This window comes from Perca fluviatilis, chromosome 3 (assembly GCF_010015445.1).
Source record: "Perca fluviatilis chromosome 3, GENO_Pfluv_1.0, whole genome shotgun sequence".
Classification (NCBI taxonomy): domain Eukaryota; kingdom Metazoa; phylum Chordata; class Actinopteri; order Perciformes; family Percidae; genus Perca; species Perca fluviatilis.
In genome coordinates this window covers 32,008,263-32,021,337 of record NC_053114.1, presented here as the reverse complement: position 1 = coordinate 32,021,337, position 13,075 = coordinate 32,008,263, and the positions used below count along the sequence as shown (strand labels likewise).

The following is a 13,075-nucleotide window of genomic DNA, read 5'->3' as shown; positions in this document are numbered from 1 at the left end:
CACAGGGTACTGCTGACAGGGACAATACCCATTTTGTGCACTTTAGACTTTTTTCAGCCAGCCAGTTTTGGCTAACTATACTTGGCTGTAAGAGTTAGATGATGAGATATTCTAGTGAGATTGGTCATACAAGTCATATAATATTATTTGGAACACTCATCAACTTGTGACAGACAGTATTAGGAAGTGTGCAGACTAATTTGTCAAATCCACCCCGGCCTTTAGGCTACAAACCTTCAAGTCCAAAGTAGTTGTAAAAGGAGAAAGTAAATCTTTATCTGCATATTGTGAAGTTCTGATAAATTTAGTTAGGGCCTGTTCAATTCTGTTTGAAATATACTAGGGACATACAAACACACACAGGAAAGACATTTAAAATGTCTGTACATTTATACAATTAAAGGCATACAAAACTGTACATTGTTAATGCTTCCAACACACCGTGGATTTGTTTCTTCTACAGTAACAAATACAATCCTCATTCAGTCTATGAAGCATTAAGCATAACAAATGTTCTACATCCAAACACAATACTATTTCTTGTACAAACACTGAATAAGTACTTTTTTACATTATGCAAATCTGACCAAATATATGCAAAATATTCCATATGTAAAAACAGACATGCAAAACAAACCTCAAAGAAATCGGCCAACTGAAAGTTTGTTGCCAAAAATCGGCTACCATTGCACACACATATGATTGTTTCTACCCTTTTTCAAAGCTTCTCATATTGTGTGGACCTGCAAGGAAATGTGCAGAACACTGTGATATTGCAATACAAACTTGAACACAGATACATCTGCAGACACATATGAAGAAATACAAAAGCAGCAACTGCAATTACTGAGTCTAGTGAGTTTCTTGACTTTTTACAAGATGAATCCGTTAACCTTTTTGTCACCAGGTTTTTCTTTTAGTTAATGTGTATTTTTTATTATAGGGAAACAAATTCTAGTGGATGAAAAAGATAACTATTCTAAGATTACATAAAAGTGATTTATTGAGTGGTGCATAAACCACACTAAATGTAAACAACACCATTTCATTACTAGAAAAATCTTCCTGAAAAGTCCTTAATGTTTTCTGAACAATCTTTTGCTAACTCACAGGATAACCATGTCTCAATAAAGGCCACATAAAAGATGTATTTTGAAAAATGATTTCCTTTTTTCTTTGGCAATAACACGTTATTGTCCATTCAGAACCTATGTTGGTGCACACTGTCATGCTATGAAAAAGCACTCTAGTACATTTCCTCTCTTTGGCAATTCAAGTGATTTCAGTCCTGACCGGGACTCCACTGTTTACGTGTGTTTCAGTCATATATGTTTTCCAGTAAGGAAGAAGAGCGGTCGGTCCTCCTTGGCGTTGGCAGTCTGGAATTCATCGCTGAGCCTGAACCTCCACTCCTCCTCCAGCTCCAGCCTGCCCACCGTCTGCCTCAAAGAGCTACGGTCTGCGCTGATGACACACAGTGTCGCACCTACAGCGAGGCACACAGAATGGAGGGGGATAGAGACTTTAGCACATTTAGCCAATCAAAATGAGATCTGAGATTTCATATATAGCTTGCTCTGTACAGTGCCGTTATTAAAAAGTACTAATTGCAAACGCGCCATCTGTAACACCTACAGCGGTATATTTTTTTTTACATTGTCTGTGTTTGGTCTGCCTTTGTACCTTTGAGGAAGGTGAACTTCTTGAGGAACACAGGAGTCACAAAGGAGTCAGCAAAACAGAGGAGAAGGCCACTGAACAGCAGCCCTGTGGTGCTGATGTTGACAGAGTGAGGTCTAGAACTCACAAAACACACCGTCACCTGCAGGATGCAAGAACAGTGACTTTTATACGCTGTGTGTTTGAATTTATAGGTATATGAATCTATACTTCTGTTCAGAGGTAAATCATTTACCACAAATAAAGAGACTGTGTGTGTGTGTATGTGTGTGTGTGTGTGTGTGTGTGTGTGTGTACCTCAGGTCCCAGGTTGAGATAACAGTCCACAGACAGTACAGGGTGTGTGTAGTTCTTGGTGCTGAGTGGAAACAGCTTCTGGCTGGTGTATTGAAGGTATTTTTCCAGGAGGAGCTGAGCTGGTGTAGCCAGAAAAAGGTGCTTGCTGTCTGGGGCACAGATGTACTGCGAGGGCCCCACTGAGGTGGGAACATCCGTCGTCTGGAGAAATGTCAAACTTTTGCTTAATAATCTTTGTTGCCATGAAGTTTTGAAAAAGTAAAATATCTTTCATCAGCTGTTAGATGCCTACACAGATTCATAGTTATACTGACTGCTTGAGTGCTAGTCCAAATTGTATCAGCTACCAAACATACTATAGCCTGTTTTTGAAGCCTGGAGCCAAAACAAGTCATAATCAGTAATTTAATGTGTTGTTTGTTTTGATTAATGATGGTCAAATACAATGTTGTATTGAATTTGACCACTGAATTGTTGTGCAAAAAGATTATAATTTGTTCCTGTATAGCTGCAAATGTGGTGTTATATGTGTATGTGTAACTGTACTACTATACTATATACTATACAAGTGAAGTAATAGTTATTAAGTATTCTTAAAATCTGTTTATTCTGCTTCTCTGAGTGATATGTGGTTGTGTTGTCATGTGTCTTCAGCATCTACCTTGGTCTTGATAATAAACGTTCTGTATCCTCCTATGGCGATTTGCTTCTTCATGACGCTGAAGCTGTTGAACCGGCATATGAGCAGTCCAGCGCTGTGGAGCCTCAGGGTGAAGTCCACATCGTGACAAGTGAAGCGGTTCTGGTCGTACTGGACATTCTGGCTCCGGTCGACATTGAGGAGAAGGAAGTCATGAAGGTGGCCTCTGGAAAAGGGCTCCCTTTGTTTATTACCTGGATGAAACGAAATAAATGCAGCTTCTAATTTATTTCAGTCATAAAGCAGAAACGTTATGTTTACTCATTGTGATTTACAAAGTAAACCTTCATTGAGACATTGAGGCTCTGTGTGGCTGGGTATCTGAGGCTGCACACTGCCTAATGGGGGTTTGTTTAAAGATCGGACATATACAGTAGCTTGGAGCCAGACATGCTTTAAAATAATATCTGTCAAATCTTTAAGGTAAGCAAGTAAACACTGAAGAGATGAAGACATCACAACCTGTATCTGCAGTTCCGATTTGAGGCATCTACAGCAAGTAAACTCTACCCTGAATGTTTCAAGGCAACTTAATGAACACACATAGTAGCAGTTTATTATTTAGAAGTATCCCATGCAGTCCAATACAACAGCCTTGCAATGGTTACTATGTTAGTGAAGCTTATAGCGTTACATTTTGTGTGTGCGATTACACTCCATGTAGTTTGTTCTATTATACTATGTAATTCATATCTTTGATATTTTGTCCCTGGGAGGGACATGTATATTTTAAGTTAATTTGTATAGTAATTATAAGGACTGATATGCTGTCAAAAATGGTTCTTGACTTTAAAAGGTTTCTGACATCATGACCCCTGACCTGTGAGTCCACGGCTGCTCCACTTCCTGATCCCGCATAGTCCGTAGTGGGCCAGGTCTGGGCAGGCCTCCATATGTTGTAAGATGTGCTTCAGTGACACAGCGTGCTCCACTGGAACACTAACGACAGCAGGTAGCAAACAGTAGCTATGGTTAAACCGACTCATAACATTAATAAACATATAATTACTTCTAGTAAAAGCAAAAGCTTTTTTGTCCAACAACCTTATTCATATACAGTAAATAAAGTGCTTGTATGTACTTGCGTGCGTCGAGGTCCACTGCGTTCCACATAACACAGGAGTCATCAGCCAGAATGATGAAAGGCCAGACGTCACCTGCTGGCCCCCCTCCCTCCAAACGTCGACTGCGCTCCAGCTCCAAGTTGTGATACGAAAGCTCTTTAATCAGGAAGTGAGCAGCACCTGCAGAATAACAGGAACCGTTTATAAAGGACTATGACAAAACAGTTGATATTGACTTTTCAGTACTGTATGTGTCAGTGTAACTGCTACGAATACCTGTAATAGAAATCTATGAAATTAAGTATAATCCCTACATGTCTACTTGCAGTAGCAGTAACGTACCTATTCCGGTGCCGTTAAAGACAGTGGGCAGTACCAGCATAATGTGGTTGGGCCAGTACTTCTTATACACAGCCATCTCGTACTCTTTGACCACCAGGATGTGCAGATGTGAGGCTCCATCCATAGCATGGTACAGGTTAAACAGACCATGCTCATGTCGACCGGTGGTTGGGGTGAAGATGGGACTCTTGATGCAGTCTGGGCTCTGGGGAACAAGAAGATAAAATTTAAAATTACATAATATCAACGACGATGTGATGTGTTCAGATGTTTTCTGGCTGGTGTGCTGGTCAGAGGTTGTGATCAGAGTGCTTCACTTAATTTACAAAATACCCTCTCAAACAGAAATCTGCGGTGCACATATCTTCATGAAAATAAATAGGAACCACTGGGCTACAGTAATCCACTTTACCAAAAGGACAAGTTTAGCTATAGTCTAGCCTGTAACACCACCTAGTGGAGCTCAAGGGTGTTGCACTGTGCTCAACAGTGCAAATCACAATTTAACTGCAATGGTAATGTGCTGTGGTACATATGTACCTAGCAGTGTTGGGAGTAACGCGTTACAAAAGGCAATTACAGTAATGTATTCCTTTTTGCTGTAACGCAGTAATATAACGCATTAGTAATTACATTTCGGTAATATTATTACCCGTTACAATCTCAGTAACGCGAGTTACAACGCATTTTAACGCAAAATTTTTCAAGAATTTCCCAACACCGCGAAGCATTTGTTCACAGGAAAAAAGAGCCGTGAGTATTATTTCATAACATCTGTGTCCCAACAGGTGACGGTACGTCAGATCGGACAGCAGTGTGTCCGAGCCGCTGACAGATTTAAACATGTCGGGAATTAATGTTTAGGCTTGCTTACACGTAAATCATTGCAGTTCATCAGCCGTGGAGAGTAACTCTGCCTGTAGTGGAATGGCTTGACGACCAAAAACGCTTGTCTTTTACTGTGACCATTTACTGTTCAATATGCTTCTGTCATGAACGGTAATAATTATTACAGTGGCAGTTTTACAAACAAGAAAGTGAGCAACTTAGCTTGACGGACATGTTGCATCCATAGGTTGCATCCATAGATAGTATTTGTTGCATCAACAACATGCATAACAGTTGCATCTCAGTAAGCTAGCAAGAGTACACAAGGTACACAACCGACAACTTTCAAAATAAAAGCACTTCCTGTGACGGTTCGCAGTAAAACTAAATTAATGTTAAACAAATAAGGTTGTGTACCTTTTCACATATCAGCTGTAAATCAAGTACTGTAAATAATGTAACTGGTGAGTTTTAATCACACTATAATTGACAATTTCCTTTAGACTGTTTTAAACTAAACAACATGAATTTCTTATTCAAGTGCTTTAAACAAACATTTTACAAACAATGCCGTACTTCAATACAACTGTAAGGTACTTTTAATTGAGTATTTTCATTTTCTCCTACTTGCCTATTGTACTTATCTATTTTTTATAGCTTTAGTTACTTTGCATATTCATATTAATTACCAACAATGTGATATTCCCACCCACGTCGCGCAGTAATTGGCCAATTGTGTGGAGCTAAGGAAGTAAGATGAGTTTGAAGTTCCCTCTCTGGTTCTCCTTTTTCATTCGTTACGCAATATCATCATGACTGTCTTCCAGGAGACACTGTCTGAAAATGTGCTCCGTTACCTCGCCTCTCTCTATAACAACCAGCTTTTCAAGCCGCCTTTGAGTGTGGCCGTTTGGAAAAGCTATTTACGAGCTAGTTCTTTTCTTTTTACTCTGTATATCAGCATCTGGCAAAAGGAAAGGCTAGTATTTGTTGTTAAGGTTTCACTAAGGAAAGACTCACCCAATCAGAGGTGAGAGGCAGCCGCATGCTCTCCAGCTGGCCTCCTGGTTGGCTGAAGCTGAAGTAGTGCTCTTTAGACTTTGGGATGATGAAGTAAAGCTGAATCTCTTCCCCAAGCAGTAGATGGGTGAACGTGAAGGCATGAAGTGTTGACTCATACATCTGAATATAAGATTAGAGAGAACATACATTATCAGATTATATCAGCTACATTTAATTTAATAACATATACATAATTATTATTATTATTTAACATTTCAAAAGCAGTGTGTGATTGTCAGTTATCAGATTGCGTGTTTGTTGTGTTCTGCTGACCTGGTATCTGGGGTTGAAGCCCAAGTACTGATGACACTGTTCACAGTGGTGGTATGTGTTGTACGCCGCATATTTGGACAGTTTGATCCGAGATGTCCGCCTATGTAGGTACACATCCTCCTGGCGCACATGGTTTCCTTGGAAAGACAACAGGAGAAAAAGAAAGATTAGGACAACAGCAATATACATTTAACTTCTGAGGATTTGTTCTTACAAGCAACAAACATTAAGAGAAGATGAATGCTCTGAGAATATAGTTTTAGTTGTGTAAAAAATATATTGACTTGTGTGTGTTTTCTGACTGTGCCTACCCTCAGCACTGGGTTTGTATCCAGCGCTATAGACAGAGCTGATGTCATCATATTTGGGGTCATGGATGGTATAGTCAAAGGGCATCGTCCTTACAATGTCTGGGTTGGGCCAGGAAGCATTGGGTGGGTGGTACAGCACCCCCTCAGCCTGTGTACCTAAATAAACACATTTACAAGCATTACACAGGAGTTCACAGCATGGTGTATAATGAAGATTAAAATCTGTTCTTGACATATTCTGACAAAATCCTAGATTTTCATCATATTTAGCAGCAATAACAGCAAAACATTGAAAATGTTGGGGAAACAGTAGAAAATATAGAAATATTAAAGTTGTTTAGAAAGCCTAGTCTCCATATTTTACTTAATGTAGTTAAGAAATTGTGGCTACTCTTGCAAATAAACTGACTGTAGTTGATGTCTTCTTCATCGTAGATATCCACCTCCATCAGCCTGATCAGCATCCGAGACAGAATACCCAGGAAGTGCAGGTACGCTCCTGTCTTACCCACCTGACCATGGACAGAACAAAATGAATGTAAATTAATTACAGCATAGCATGATCTTGAGTTTGAATAAAAGAAAGAAATTATGGCAGAAAGTACCTGTGGGGGTCCACTGAGCAGCAGCCTGCGAGGGTGAAAGTTGTCACTTCGTCCTTCAGTGCGATTTCTGCTGTCCATGTGGTAGGAGTGGGGGACTGTCCACTGGCGGTAGTACAGTGACTGCTCTGTACACGTCATCATCTTACTCAGCAAGGGCCTGCACACAAACAATATAGTTCTTAATTAAATTCCTCCTAGTAAAACTTTCAGTCTCTGATCTGTTCAGGACAATTTCAATAAAAGGTCTGGATGCACATAACTGTCTTTTGTTCACATTTATGTCATCTGTTCAAAACTACACATTATAATGGAATAAGACAGGAGTAAGTCTCCTCAAGCCTAGTGTTCAGACTTTGATTCATATTGATGATATTGATCGTTTTTTATCTTTTTTTATTCCCTATGATTCGCTACCTTTGCACCTATATTGTATGGTATCGAATTTTGTGAAGCACCTTGTAAGTCTGTTTTTGAAAGGCACTATAGAAATAAAGTTTAATACTATTATCATTATAGCTTTTCATTTCTAAACTTTAATACACACTGAGCCACTGAACCAATCCACTACGATTTTCAAACTACAAACAGTTAAATTAACCCTTTGGTGGTCCGCCTGAACTAAAGCAAATTTTGAAGACTATTTTTAAAGATAAAAGTCTATTTTACTTTTTAGGTTCAAATAAATAACGGTAACTTTGCATTGTACTAGCAGTCCATGAAAGTTTTAAATAGAGTTTGTGTCCCATGGGCAGAATGGTGGCTTATAAATGGTTAGTCAGCTTTTATATCAATCAATCAATTTTATTTGTCACATGAAATCATTCGAGGTACAATTACAGTGAAATGTTATCCCATCAGCTCCTTCAACTAGTGCATGATTCATCATAAAGAAGAATGTGGCTGTCAGATCGTCACACAGAAAAAGAGTCACCCGGTTGAATGGCACCGCCATTCCAGGACACCACAGCTCCCAACATCCCACTGGAAACCGAGACAGGCACGATAGCTACCCAACTCACCATATCATATCTCATATGATATGAGATATATATGATAAATACCTCATATCTCATCACATCAGTCATATCTCATACTATTTGTAGTGGTGTGAAAAGGAATGTGTTTTGGGTTTTACCTGAAGCTGCTTGCCCATGCGACTGACATGTGTGGCAAGAATGAAGTACATCTTGGAAGACCGCTGCTGTCACTGGCTGTGATGATATCGTAGAGGGCACGAGAGAGGAGCACAGAAGGCGGGCGACTCACTCCCCGCGCCCAGGAGCAGCTCAGATGAGGAGAGGAGGCTCGCGGGGACAATGAGCCAGAGGAGGTGGATTTAGAGTGTTGGCGACGAGAGCGAGTGTTGGGAAGCGGTTGAGGTTTAGGGTGGGGTATTTGCATCTGGGAGAGGGACTGGTGCTGGGGAAGCGTTTGAGTATAAGGTTGGGAATTTGTTTGAGATAATGGATGGATTTGACTCTGAATTTGGAGTTGTGGCTGCGGCTGGGAGATCGATTGGGCTTGGGAATAACTCTGCACTTGAGGTTGGTGTGATGTAGGTTGAGGATATGGAAAAGACTGAGATGGGGGCTGGGGTTGAAGTTGAGTCTGTGATTGTGAGGGAGGTTGTATGGTGTCCATGGTCCCTTTCTGGACATTTGGAGAGGTGGTGCTTTGGGCAGGGAAGGGATCTAAAGCTCCTCTGTCTGGGCATGACTGGAGCTGCTGGCTGCATGTCTTAGGGGAGTACCCTGGAAATGGAAGAAAGAAAAAGTATAGTAGTTAAGATATCCCTTAAAACAGCAAGTGAACATTTTACACATTTTAAAGAACTGTTCATATGCATCTCATCTCACCGTTCTCCTGTCCCTCCTCCTCCTCATTGTCAGTACTGCTAAGTTTCTCCGCGTCACTCTCCAGCAGGTCACTTCCTGGTCCGGGGTTGTGTGGGGGTCGTGACTCTGCTCTCACTAGATAAGCAGCTAGTCCTAGCTCTTGTTCGAGTGTGGTTCGCTGAAGGTAGGAGCAGCTTATCACTCTAAGATCACAATACTTCAATGACCTGTGAGCAGAATGAATTCACTGTTTAAACCCCAGATTATATTTACTACAGCCTCTGTGGCTTTCCTGCAAGATACTATGGTATAACACTTTTTCATTAAGATTATTCTAACGTTGCTCCACATTAGACCTATTTTCGCTCATATAACGTTAACACTTGGCAATGGAACTGCAGTACACTGAAGGTTGGTAACAAAGGGTCAAAGTTTTAGGTCAGAAGTCAGAGAGTTATGATCAGAACTCCGTGTGTACCTGGGCAGTGATTCTCCCAGTGGCTCAGCTCCTGACAGGATCAGGATGCAGGGAAGCGACTCTAGTTCCAGGTAGGTCTGAGGAACCCAGTGAGCATCCTGGATCTTCAGCCATGTCTGCAGAACACACACAAACACAAGTACAGAAAAATACAATTTTCACAGTCAGTCAGTGCATTTTTACTTCTCTAGTTGTAAAATAATCTATCCATAGAATTATTTTGCCTGTATTCCATGATATTGTGATCTACTACCCCACCTTGATCTGATCAGTGAAGCTCTGTCCAATATTAAGAGCTTGGTTTGGATTCCCCACTATGATTTCAAAACTCTCCTCCAGACCCAGCTGCCTCCTAACTCTGGACAGCCGTCGGTGGGCCCATGCTGCCAGAGCCAAAGATGGGATCCGCAGTAGGACCATGTGGCCATGGTGGGCGGGACATTGCTGGGCAGCAGTGAGCAGTGATTGAACAATCTCTAGGGTCTCCACAGAGGTGTGTTTGTGGAGATTGTGGGAGCTGCTGATTCTGCTGGATGCAGCCATCAGAGCTACGCAGTAGTGTTGGATCAAAACCGTAGTCCGGATCACAGCACTGTGCAGTTTAGGGAATCTAGGAGAGAGAGAGAGAGAGAGAGAGAGAGAGAGAGAGAGAGAGACTGTAAAGGCTTCTTGCTCTATTTTTCTGTGTAGGTCTGCAAGTAATTCAAACATGCTTATGAAGAGTAGGGTATTTGTGTGGATTAAGCATGTGTGTGTTTGTGCTACCTTTCTTCCAGGGCAGATGCCATACTTTCAAAGGAGGAATCATAACGCAGCAGAGGCAGGTTGCTCCCTGAACGGGTCGACTCTAAAAGCTCTGACACACCATAGTAGCGCGTCTTCTCATGATACAGGTCCACATCCTACACACACAAACACACAATGTGAATTATTTTCACTACTAGTGTTCGTTAAATACAGAATGTGTATCACACACAGCCTCCCATCTTACATTACTGAATGCAGAGGGCCAGTGGATCTCATTGTAGGGGCTGATGCGGGTATACTGTGTCTGCAGAGCGAAGGGGAAGGAGGTGACGTGGAGAATTAGGATGTTTGGAGCATCTCTGACCTCACGGGAGTTTAACAGCTGGTCCACCAGAGCCGAATCACTGTCTGAGCTACTGTGGGATGCACTGAATGAGAGAAAGAGACAACGACAGAGACTCAGAGAAAGCTAAAACACACTAGATTGCTTTGTTGATGCTCTTCTTGTACCAGGTTGTTGAGTTGATGGGACAATAACAACACAGTAATCATTCTGCATGACTTCTGATCTCTTTCTCATTTTCTCTCTCACACACACCAAACACACCTGTTAATGTCCCAGTGGGCGTGGTCATGGACCAGGATGTAGAGTGTGGAGGAGTTGCTTTGTGCTTCCTGGATGAGGCTATCAATTCGTGCCTGAGCGTTCTGATCCATCTTGACCACATAACGCTCAGCCTCCCGTTGAGACAAACACTCCTGGTCTAAACCCCCAAGCTCCTGAAGGACACCTGAGACACGTAGCCAAAGAGAAAGAGGGTCAACATAAAAACATCTTGTCTCTCCTTTACAAAGACAAGAATGAATAAAACCAACTGCTGAGAAAAAAAAGAGTTGTAACTAACCAGAGCTCCAGAGGTGGAGAACGGTCTGCTGAAATGTTACCTCGGACGGCGGGACCAGAATGAGGAAGCTGACCCTGTCAAAGGAGCCAAGATCCAGGTTCTGTGTGCTGGAGTCTGCTATGGCACAAACATGGGACAGTAGCTTCCTGGCCACTGCTAGCTGAATGGGACGAACCTCACGCCACTCTATGGAGTATTCTACACACATACAAAGACAAATCCATATCATCACACTCAATCAAGGATTGATTTGAAATTGATTGTCCTGGTATGTGCTGTGCACATTATTTGTCAAAAGGAGGAAAGGACATACAATACATGCAGATGTAATCTCTGACTATTCTTCCGTGTTTTACAGTGAATCAAATGGATCCCAAGGAAAAGTTGCATCAACAATAGGTCAAAAGGCAAACTGAAGAGAACAGTTAGTCATCCTATCACACTATGGCGAGGCAAGGAAATGCATTGGATATATAGTGTCCCCCCTAAACCTGTCTGTGTCTCACCTGAACAGGTGTCTTTGGGACTTGAAGCTCTCTCTTTAGGGCTGGGTGAGTCTTTTGAACACTGTGTGTGTGGATCATTTGAACTGTTTGTGTCTTTGGGACTGTGTGTGGTTTTAAGACTCCTCTCTTCAGCGGATTCCTGACTACTGGATAAGGGAGATGGCTCGTTGCTGTCCACAGTGGCACTATCCAACAGGGAATCCAAATCCCCATCTGAGAAACAGAAAAGCATACCTTATGGTGGTGAATTATGACTAAAACACACATTAATATGCATGCACTGCACACACAAAGGTGCATGAAAAAAAGGCAGACAAACCTTGTCCGAGGGAATTGCAGTAGTGGATGAGTTCCTGGGCAACACCAGTGGAGAGCTGGTGGTTGATTTCTTTCAGACCCTCATTGGGGGAGTACATACTCTCTGCCAAGGCACGACACTGGTGTTTACCTGCAACACAAATACAATGAGTTAAAATGTGCTTTATTCTTTCTGTTTAATTATCTGGACAACTTAACAACATTTACACATTCACATGCATATGAATACACAACTCCCACCTGTGACGACCACACAGGACTGTGTTTCCTGTCCCGGTGCAGTGAAAATAATGACCACGTAGTTGGTGTTTTCAAGCCGTCCTTCCATTAACCTGCTGAACGTTTGCTGGAGGCCTTGAGCCAAAGATCCAAACTTCTCCTCTAACACCACCACGCCCTCTCCACAGGATGACGCAGCCAGCTGGGCGAGCCAAGGAAGCTGGCTGGGGGTCAGGGATTGTTGGCTCTGGGGAGGTAAGGAGAAATGTTGGGGGAGCCCAGGCAGGGTGGATGGGGTCTGGAGACAGAGTAGAAAAAGGATGAGCAATTTGTTCATTTATTCAGTCTTACTCAGTCTTGTCATGACGATTTGTTTCTGTAATATACGGCATGAAGAGGAGAGCATATTTAGCTTGAGGTAAAGGGAGATAGAGTAACGCTTTGTGTGGTGTTTAAAGTGCTTCATTTTTATTTGTAAATGTGTTTGTTTATTTAAATTTTTTATTTTTTTGTTGTTGTTTTTTTGTTTTGGACAATAGGACACTTCTCAGATGTCTCACCTCTATGCCATAGTGCCTCCCTTGGGTGGCTGGTGTTTGAGGCTGCTGGTACTGTCTGATCTCGCTGAGGTGAGACTCCCTCCATGACCTCATGAATATCTGCTCCAAGTCCTCTATTAGGGGCACCTGGTCAAGGCCTTGGTTAAATCAAGGTGAGAGACAAAAAAAGTAAGTGTGGCAAAGAAGATTTCAAAAGACCTTTGAGTAGTTTTATGGAATATGTTTTGAGTTTTGGGACTAACAAAAGCTAGAGTCAGACGACTTAAGCTTGATTCATTCAGAACTGTCTGCCTCTTAGTGGCCATTATGAGACACAGCAATGACATCATGAAATGTCAATCACTT

General features: G+C 41.8%; 1 protein-coding gene across 2 annotated transcripts in view; it reads right to left on the bottom strand.

Annotated features, from left to right (window-relative positions):
* Positions 1-367: 367 nt before the first annotated feature.
* The window catches only part of greb1 (growth regulating estrogen receptor binding 1), a 28,894-nt gene continuing 16,186 nt past the window's right edge, over positions 368-13,075 (bottom strand). For both annotated transcript variants that reach the window (XM_039794494.1, XM_039794495.1), the window contains 24 exons: positions 12,731-12,867; positions 12,192-12,468; positions 11,953-12,081; positions 11,634-11,846; positions 11,128-11,325; positions 10,830-11,013; positions 10,467-10,650; positions 10,241-10,377; positions 9,734-10,085; positions 9,476-9,591; positions 9,019-9,224; positions 8,298-8,913; positions 7,163-7,319; positions 6,967-7,069; positions 6,558-6,713; positions 6,247-6,383; positions 5,932-6,093; positions 4,084-4,288; positions 3,759-3,921; positions 3,498-3,616; positions 2,639-2,871; positions 1,978-2,178; positions 1,684-1,822; positions 368-1,486 (listed from right to left, as the gene is read on the bottom strand). In XM_039794494.1, coding sequence (XP_039650428.1) covers positions 1,323-1,486; positions 1,684-1,822; positions 1,978-2,178; positions 2,639-2,871; positions 3,498-3,616; positions 3,759-3,921; positions 4,084-4,288; positions 5,932-6,093; positions 6,247-6,383; positions 6,558-6,713; positions 6,967-7,069; positions 7,163-7,319; positions 8,298-8,913; positions 9,019-9,224; positions 9,476-9,591; positions 9,734-10,085; positions 10,241-10,377; positions 10,467-10,650; positions 10,830-11,013; positions 11,128-11,325; positions 11,634-11,846; positions 11,953-12,081; positions 12,192-12,468; positions 12,731-12,867 — 4,688 coding nt within the window. In that variant the 3' untranslated portion in view covers positions 368-1,322. The remainder of the gene's footprint in view (positions 1,487-1,683; positions 1,823-1,977; positions 2,179-2,638; positions 2,872-3,497; positions 3,617-3,758; positions 3,922-4,083; positions 4,289-5,931; positions 6,094-6,246; positions 6,384-6,557; positions 6,714-6,966; positions 7,070-7,162; positions 7,320-8,297; positions 8,914-9,018; positions 9,225-9,475; positions 9,592-9,733; positions 10,086-10,240; positions 10,378-10,466; positions 10,651-10,829; positions 11,014-11,127; positions 11,326-11,633; positions 11,847-11,952; positions 12,082-12,191; positions 12,469-12,730; positions 12,868-13,075) is intronic.